Source organism: Lactuca virosa, chromosome 4 (assembly GCF_052849685.1).
Source record: "Lactuca virosa cultivar CGN04683 chromosome 4, Lactuca_virosa_CGN04683_v6, whole genome shotgun sequence".
Taxonomy (NCBI): Eukaryota; Viridiplantae; Streptophyta; class Magnoliopsida; order Asterales; family Asteraceae; genus Lactuca; species Lactuca virosa.
In genome coordinates this window covers 471874435-471885000 of record NC_136429.1, presented here as the reverse complement: position 1 = coordinate 471885000, position 10566 = coordinate 471874435, and the positions used below count along the sequence as shown (strand labels likewise).

General features: G+C 38.7%; 1 protein-coding gene across 1 annotated transcript; it reads right to left on the bottom strand.

The window, feature by feature from the left end:
* Positions 1–2056: 2056 nt before the first annotated feature.
* LOC145106837 (putative F-box protein At1g67623) lies at positions 2057–2924 on the bottom strand. Its single transcript, XM_079043766.1, has 4 exons — positions 2845–2924; positions 2602–2758; positions 2335–2509; positions 2057–2070 (listed from the first exon to the last, which is right to left on the bottom strand). The coding sequence occupies exons 1-4, from the start codon at positions 2922–2924 to the stop codon at positions 2057–2059; spliced, it is 426 nt and encodes a 141-aa protein (XP_078899892.1).
* Positions 2925–10566: the final 7642 nt, after the last annotated feature.

The window sequence follows — 10566 nt, the reverse complement described above, 5'->3', positions numbered from 1 at the left end:
ACAAACCGTGCAATATCTTTGTCGCTCCTCATCCTCTTCATGGCCTATTGCCAATGCACCTTTAACAGAATGACATGGGTCTTCACATTGGAATGTGATGTTATTCGTTGTAAGTCTATGAACAACATCATCAGCCCGCAGCAACTCTTTGGCACTATCAACAACACCCGTGTACTCCCCATCATCCGGAACTGCCCAGCCAAAATAGGCATCAAGTAATTGTAAACCTACACATTAAAATATCCATCAGTTAATCCAATGTACCCTTTTCAATAAAACAGTAAATATTATACAACACAACACAACTAAATACTAACCCCAAACTACAAACATTCCTTAATTAACTATATATATAATTTAATTTACATATATACCATATATACATACCTTCATCACATTGATGAGGCCGTCTTGAAAGGTAGATCATTCCAAGCAAATAAATTGCCTCAAGATGATCTTCATCTGCTGCTTGTCTCAACAAAGTCATTCCTAAATCAAAATTGCCATAATAAAAGCACTCATCCTGTTGACAGAATAAACATATCAATATATAACATCAATAATACTAAATATTAATAAATGGTATAGATTACATATAATTACTGAAACTACACATACAATTCCTTGTCTGGACATGGCTTCAATGTTATTATGCAATGCACATGTGCGTATAAATAAATCAGCTTTCAGATTTTTGGGACCCACTCCTTCAAACATGTCAATGCATGTTTTTCTGTACACTTGAGGATCACCCCCTGCTTCATACATCTTCTTTGAACTTCAAAAATTTAAATACACAGTAAATAACAAACAAATAAAGTTTTATTTCATCAAATATACATTCATTAGTTGATGTTTATTGAGCATTACCAAAGTCTTGCAGAGATGATGTCTTTCGCAGATTCTGACCCTAATACTACAAATATCCGACTCAAAATCTCTAGTGGGAGATCATCTAACGAACAGCGACTTCTAGTATTCGACATTCTACTTACAAAATACACATTGGGGTAGTTGATTTCAATTTTTTTTTAAAATTAAGCGTAACTATGAAAGACAGTGTAATAGGGTATGGAAAAAAACTTACTTTATGTTGATATGGTCGAGAGGAGTACAAGAGTCTCTATTATCGGAGAAAATCATTTTTAAGAACGATTATCCTTCAACGATTTGGGGGTTTTAGTGTTTGTATGCAGATTTATCGTCCGGAAAAGTTGAGATGTTCTGAATGGTTGAAGAACTGGAACGCCGACGTGACGTCAGAGGTATGATGACGCCTTAAAAATTTAGAGTGCAAAAAGACCAAATTGCCCCTGAAATCATTCCAAATATTTGAATACTAAGGGTATTTGTGTCAAAACACATATTCAAATATTATAGCCTTTTATAGCTAGGTAACATTGGACTTTTGATTGTTGAAATGAAAAAGAAAAAAATAACATATATATTATAATCCATAATGTAATACATTTATATTAACATTTCACCAAATTACTACTATATTCATGTAGTAATATACATATTAAAAGTGGAACAAAATTTTAACAGTAAACTTATTTAGTTTAGATTTTAGACAAAATAGTTTTCTTTTGTTGCCACTTTTAGTCCCTATGTTTATAGTAACTCTTTTTACTTTGATTTTAGCCACAATACTTTTTCTTTGTTGCCACTTTTAGTCCCTATGTTTATTCCTTTACAATTTTACCCTATGCAAAGCATGGGTTCTCCACTAGTTGATATTAAACCAAATTACCAAGTCCAAAATAAAATACATGTTTGTTTATGCCTTTACAGTTGTATTTTATATGTATTTAATACTAGGAAAGAACAAACATTTGCTACATACAACTATAATGACAATACAATATAAACACTAATATTAAAAGTCCAAAATACATTATTCAAACATTATTTAAACATCATTCAAACATCATTACAAACTTAAACTCTTTTAGTCACTTATTAACAACACAACATATTTACTAATCAAGTAACAACATCAAATAATTACTTATCAAGTAAATTACTAAATATTCGTATATTAAACCAAAAGAATCTACAAAGCATTAACTGTCATAATATGAAAGTACATATCAACAAACTACTCAAAAATTATACCAAACTCCCTAGAAAACCTAACGAAACAAGCATCCCATAAACAAATTTCACACATAAACACCCATTTGTATCCATTCACAAAAGCGTCTGACACACTAACTACAGACTTATGCAATGCACAAGATCTATGGAAGCCATGGAAGTGTACATGTTTCTTCCCCTCTCTATTTAAGTGGAGATGAACCTTAGAACAAGTTACTCTAAGATTCCACTTACCATTTGCTCTACGGTAAGCATTGTTCAACATGTCCAAAGCTTCCTGCTTCCTATGTCTCCCTTCAGCCATCAGCATCATTCCCAGGACAAATGTTGAATCCAAATGTCCCAATGCAGATGCTTCTTCAAGCATCGTTTTCCATTCATGTTCAGCTTCTAAGAAAAATAACTTCATCTGAAAAAAACATTAAACACATAATTTCTAGTTAAAGTTATGGAAAACAAGTAACAGATTAATTACTACTATGCATATATATAAGAACGTACCAATCCGTTCCTGAATAGAATATTTGGGTTTCTCATGTCTATACATTTATTGACAACTGCATGTTTCTGGTCACACCAAACACGAAATCGTAATCCATCTAACTCCATATGTTTATAAACTTCATCCGTTTTTCCTGCCTCGTTGAAGAATCTGCAACTGCAAACGAAACACAATATTCGCTCCATAATGTAAAGAAAACTCAAATACACTTGTGAAATAGAATGATCAAAGGCAAAACTTACACACTTTTCATCCTGAAAGCCTCGACTGCTAAATTTTTTGCCAAGTCAACTATTATTTTCTCCATCACTTCAAATGGCATGTCTGTTAGCGATTTCATTTGATTTCTTGATTTATTCTTAGAAGAAGTATTGGCTTCCATAATAATAAACATTCACTAAGATAACGATTCTGCGAAAATGATTTTAGGGTTTTTTGACTGTCGGAATTTTGAAATTGGGGTTGTTTGCAAGCGACTGAAATAAGAGTGAAGAACTGAAACAACGTGTTTCGTCGGAAAACATTATGGCGCCTAGAAGATGTTCCATTATAAAATGACCAAATTTTACTAATACATACAGTGACTCGTATTTAATTAGTAAGGGTAGTTTTGTAAAAAGTCATATTTAAAAGACAAATCAATTTCTATTTTAATCAAGGTTGTAACAATCGCTCGTCCGTCGCTCGGCGGTCGACTGGCGATAAGCGATTAATCAGACTCAGCGGGGATTAATCGCGGACCCTAAATTATTAATAAAATTACTTAAAAAATTAATATTTCCTACAAAATTAAGTATTTGAAAATTTTAAATTTTAATACACAACCGGCACAAATGATATATGTTGACCAATGACCCATATGTCATCCATATGTCAACCACGGACACCATAAGCAACTACCATGTTCACCAATGACCTGTATTTCATCCATGGTACACCATAAGCAACTACCATGTTGACCAATGACCCGTATTTCATCCATGGACACCATAAGCAACTACCATATTGACCAATGGCCCATATGTCATCCATGGACACCATAAGCAACTACTATGTTGACCAATGACCCGTATTTCATCCATGGGGGATACCATCACACCATAAGCAACTACCATGTTGACCAATGACCCATATGTCCTCCATGGACACCATAATCGACTACCATGATGACCAATGACCCGTATTTCATCCATGGACACCATAAGCAACTACCATATTAACCAATGGCCCATATGTCATCCATATGTCATCCATGGACACCATAATCAACTACCATGTTTACCAATGACTCCTATTTCATCCATGGACACCATAAGCAACTACCATATTGACCAATGGACCATATGTCATCCATATGTCCTCCATGGACACCATAATCGACTACCATGTTGACCAATGACCCGTATTTCATCCATGGACACCATAAGCAACTACCATATTGACCAATGGCTCATATGTCATCCATATGTCATCCATGGACCCCGTAATCAACTACCATGTTGACCAATGACCCGTATTTCATCCATGGACACCATAAGCAACTACTATATTGACCAGTGGCCCATATGTCATCCATGGACACCATAGTCGACTACCATGTTGACCAATGACCCATATTTCATCCATGGACACCATAAGCAACTACCATATTGACCAATGGCCCATATGTCATCCATGGACTCCATAATCGACTACCATGTTGACCAATGACCCGTATTACATCCATGGACACCATAAGCAACTACTATATTGACCAACGGCCCATATGTCATCCATATGTCATCGATGGACACCGTAATCAACTACCATGTTGACTAATGACCCGTATTTCATCCATGGAGACCATAAGCAACGACTATATTGACCAGTGGCCCATATGTCATCCATATGTCATCCATGGACACCATAATCGACTACCATGTTGACCAATGACCCGTATTTCATCCATGGACACCATAAGCAACTACCATATTGACCAATGGCCCAAAAGTCATCCATGGACTCCATAATCGACTACCATGTTGACCAATGACCCGTATTTCATCCATGGACACCTTAAGCCATTAACATGTGGACCAATGGCCCATATGTCATCCATATGTCAACCATGGACACCATAAGCCATTACAATGTGGACCAATCAGCCATATGTCATCCATGGACACAATAAGCCACTACCATGTCGGTAGATGGCCCGTATGTCATCCATATGTCATCCATGGACACCATAAGCAACTACCATGTTGACCAATGACCCGTATTTCATCCATGGACACCATAAGCAACAACCATATTGACCAATGGCCCATATGTCATCCATGGACACCATAATCAACTACCATGTTGACCAATGACCCGCATTTCATCCATGGACACCATAAGCAACTACCATATTGACCAATGGCCCATATGTCATCCATGGACACCATAACCAACTACCATGTTGACCAATGACCCGTATTTCATCCATGGACACCATAAGTCATTACCATGTGGACAAATGGCCCATATGTCATCCACATGTCAACCATGGCCACCATAGGCCATTACCATGTGGACCAATCAACCATATGTCATCCATGGTCACAATAAGCCACTACCATGTCGACCAATGGCCTATATGTCATCCATGGACACCATAACCAACTACCATGTTGACCAATGACCCGTATTTCATCCATGAACACCATAAGCAACTACCATATTGACCAATGGCCCATATGTCATCCATATGTCATCCATGGACACCATAATCAACTACCATGTTGACCAATGACCTGTATTTCATCCATGGACACCATAAGCAATTACCATATTGACCAATGGCCCACATGTCATCCATGGACACCATAATCAACTACCATGTTGACCAATGACCCGTATTTCATCCATGGACACCATAAGCAACTACCATATTGACCAATGGCCCATAGGTCATCCATATGTCCTCCATGGACCCCATAATCGACTACCATGTTGACCAATAACCCGTATTTCATCCATGAACACCATAACCAACTACCATATTGACAAATGGCCCATATGTCATCCATATGTCATCCTTGGACTCCATAATCAACTACCATGTTGACCAATGACCCGTATTTCCTCCATGGACACCATAAGCCATTACCATGTGGACCAATGGCCCATATGTCATCCATATGTCAACCATGGACACCATAAGCCATTACCATGTGGACCAATCAACCATATGTGATCCATGGACACAATAAGCCAATACCATTCCGATATGTCATCCATATGTCATCCATGGACACCATAAGCAACTACCATGTTGACTAATGACCCGTATTTCATCCATGGACACCATAAGCAACTACCATATTGACAAATAGCCCATATGTCATCCATATGTCATCCATGGACACCATAATCAACTACCATGTTGACCAATGACCCGTATTTCATCCATGGACACCATAAGCAATTACCATATTGACCAATGGCCCATATGTCATCCATATGTCATCCATGGACACCATAATCAACTACTATGTTGACCAATGTCCCGTATTTCATCCATGGACACCATAAGTAACTACCATATTGACCAATGGCCCATATTTCATCCATATGTCATCCATGGACACCATAATCGACTACCATGTTGACCAATGACCCGTATTTCATCCATGGACACCATAAGCAACTACCATATTGACTAATGGCCCATATGTCATCCATGGACACCATAATCAACTACCATGGTGACCAATGACTCCTATTTCATCCATGGACACCATAAGCAACTACCATATTGACCAATGGCCCATATGTCATCCACATGTCCTCCATGGACACCATAATCGACTACCATGTTGACCAATGACTCGTATTTCATCCATGGACACCATAAGCAACTACCATATTGACCAATGGCCCATATGTCATCCATATGTCATCCATGGACCCCGTAATCAACTACCATGTTGACCATTGGCCCGTATTTCATCCATGGACACCATAAGCAACTACTATATTGACCAGTGGCCCATATGTCATCCATGGACACCATAATCGACTACCATGTTGACCAATGACCCGTATTTCATCCATGGACACCATAAGCAACTACCATATTGACCAATGGCCCATATGTCATCCATGGACTCCATAATCGACTACCATGTTGACCAATGACCCGTATTTCATCCATGGACACCATAAGCAACTACCATATTGACCAATGGACCATATGTCATCCATATGTCATCCATGGACACCGTAATCAACTACCATGTTGACCAATGACCCGTATTTCATCCATGAAGACCATAAGCAACGACTATATTGACCTGTGGCCCAGATGTCATCCATGGACACCATAATCGACTACCATGTCGACCAATGACCCGTATTTCATCCATGGACACCATAAGCAACTATCATATTGACCAATGGCCCATATGTCATCCATGGACTCCATAATCGACTACCATGTTGACCAATGACCCGTATTTCATCCATGGACACCATAAGCCATTACCATGTGGACCAATGGCCCATATCTCATCCATATGTCAACCATGGACACCATAAGCCATTATAATGTGGACTAATCAACCATATGTAATCCATGGACACAATAAGCCACTACCATGTCGGCCACTGGCCCGTATGTCATCCATATGTCATCCATGGACATCATAAGCAACTACCATGTTGACCAATGACCCGTATTTCATCTATGGACACCATAAGCAACTACCATATTGACCAATGGCCCATATGTCATCCATGGGCACCATAATCAACTACCATGTTGACCAATGACCCGAATTTCATCCATGGACACCATAAGCAACTACCATATTGACCAATGGCCCATATGCCATCCATATGTCATCCATGGACACCATAAGCAACTACCATGTTGACCAATGACCCGTATTTCATCCATGGACACCATAAGCCATTACCATGTGGACAAATGGCCCATAGGTCATCCACATGTCAACCATGGCCACCATAGGCCATTACCATGTATACCAATCAACCATATGTCATCCATGGTCACAATAAGCCACTTCCATGTCGACCAATAGCCCATATGTCATCCATAGACACCATAAGCAAATACCATGTTGACCAATGACACATATTTCATCCATGGACACCATAAGCAACTACCATATTGACCAATGGCCCATATTGATGGGTTTTGAGCATTCTAACACTTCCTAAGTGTACATGCAACCCTAATAACCTTGAATCTATGTTTTCTCTATATACATGTAAATTTCTTTTTCAAGGTTATTTCCTAACTAGCATGGAATGGGGATTACATAAAACATAAAAACTAGTAGAAATACATACCTTGTTGTTACTTGGATTCCTTCAAGACTTTGTGAGCCTAGAACCCCAAATGTTGTGCCTCAAATGCTTCACACAACACCACAAGACTTGGAATAACTTGAGAGAATACTTCTAGCACTCAAAATCGGTTATGCCCTCTCTAGTAACACTATGTCCACTAGGTCCTCATTTTGCTAGCCATAGGGTTCCTTTTATAGTGTTGTCACAATTAGGGTTTACACATGAATGCCCTTAATTGTCATGACTCTTGATTTCCCATGACCCATGGATTTGTAACTCCCATGGACTATCCATGGAGCTCCATATGGTTACATCCATAACCCATAAACCATGGATCATTAATCCACCATAAAAGAATTGATGATTGTCATAATCAACCCTATATATTTAATTAGTCTCACTTTGATCACCAAATTAATCCTAGATTAATACTTGATCAATACTAATTAAATAATACTATTATTAATATATTAGAACTTATAATATATTAATAATCATAAGTGCCTTATTCTCTCATTTAGTCTATCCAAGTATTGCAATGCCATGCAACCCAAATGGACCATGCCTGGTCGGGTCAAGTACATACCAAATAAAGTTATGGACTTAGACACTATATCCAACAGTCTCCCACTTGGATAAGTCTAATAACTATATTTTCGAATATGACTTCAAAATCCGACTAGCAATCGTAGCTCTTTCAAAGTCTCTCGGAACTAAGATGATGATGATACGCCATTTAAGATAAGTGATCATATAATCCTCTGTTCTCATAATATCAGCCGGACAAACACATGGAACATGGTCTTACTTATTGTCCAGCATTTGTTTCTCGATCTCTGATTTGTTTCGACATAGAACTAAATTGAACACATCAATTAGGTTCTGACCGGGCCCGGTACATAGGTCAAAACCAAATCATCGAGGGGCCCAGATATCGCTTCTATTTCTAGAAGGAACAGATAAACTTCGACTGATATGCTTGTACTAACTACTTGTTGAATTATTCACAAAGGCACGTTTTATAACATCGAGTTACCAATGCGGTTTCGTACAATCAATGAATAACCAACTCATAGTCAACAACTCATATCTCTAGGTTTGAAGATTTATATGATATTACCGTCTCACGATCACTCGAGATAAATTCCATGAAGTGATGCAAGTGAGCGTGGGTTGGATCCAATACTCAGCCCTTATGAGTACTCATGAATGTTGTAGCAACCATTGCATTGTCCAAAGCACTTTTAGACAAATCATACAAGCCAAATTCATGACAGTCTTAAATCAATACTTACTTCCAAAGTTTGACTGACTGTGGATGGTTTGAATAATAACATAATTATTCTGGAAGTAAAAACATGCAAAATTGAAACATAGTAAACAATCAACACAAGATAGTAACACCTTACTCATAAATAAATAACAACTTTTATTTATCATCAAATGTCAATTACATTTTACAAGTTTCAGGAATCTAATTATTGAAACTAATATCATCCTTCAGCCCAATGCGCCTCGCATGCTGTAGATGCTTAACCCTGCTCAGTCCCTTCGTGAGGGGATCTGTCGGGTTCTCATCTGATGATACCCTCTTAGCCAAGAGGAGTCCTTCTTGTATTCGATGTCTAATGAAATGGTATTTTCTGTCATTGTGCCTAGATCTCCCGTGATCTCTTGGTTCCTTAGCCAAAGCAACCGCACTTTCGCTGTCACAGAAAATTTCCATTGGCTCCTTTATAGCTGGTACAACTCCAAAGTCTCCGATGAAGTTCTTTAGCCATATCGCCTCCTTAGCTGCTTCACTTGCTGCTATGTACTCTGATTCACAAGTAGAATCAGCTACCGTCTCCTGCTTGGAACTTTTCCAAGTAATTGCCCCTCCATTTAGGATAAAGACCCAGCCTGACTGAGAGCGGAAATTATCCCTATCAGTCTGGAAGCTAGCATCGCTATACCCTTCCACTCTCAAGTCATCACTGCCTCCAAGGGTAAGGACCCACTCCTTAGTCCTCCGCAGATACTTGAGAATGTTCTTTACCGCTGTCCAGTGTGCCTTGCCAGGGTTCCCTTGATATCTACTGACCATGCTCAAAGCAAAGGCCACATCAGGGCGAGTACAAGTCATAGCATACATGATCGAGCCCACATCGGAAGCATATGGTATATGACTCATCTCAGCTATCTCAGCCTCTGTACTCGGACTCTGAGTCTTACTTAGCTTGGCATTACTCTGGATTGGTAATTCTCCTTTCTTGGAATCTTGCATACTGAACCTCTTCAGTACCTTATCCAAGTAAGTACTTTGACTAAGTCCAATTAGTCTCTTACTCCTATCTCTCAATATCCTTATCCCTGGGATATAGGCAGCTTCCCCAAGGTCCTTCATAGCGAAACACTTCCCAAGCCAGGACTTAACCTCCTGCAAGGTTGGGACGTCGTTTCCTATGAGAAGTATGTCCTCCACATACAACACCAAGAAGCTAACTATGCTCCCACTAGCCCTGACATACACACAAGACTCATCCTCACTCCTAGAAAAGCCAAACTCTTTGACTTTCTCATCAAAGCAAAGATTCCATCTGCGAGATGCTTGTTTCAATCCATAAATGGATTTATCAAGCTTA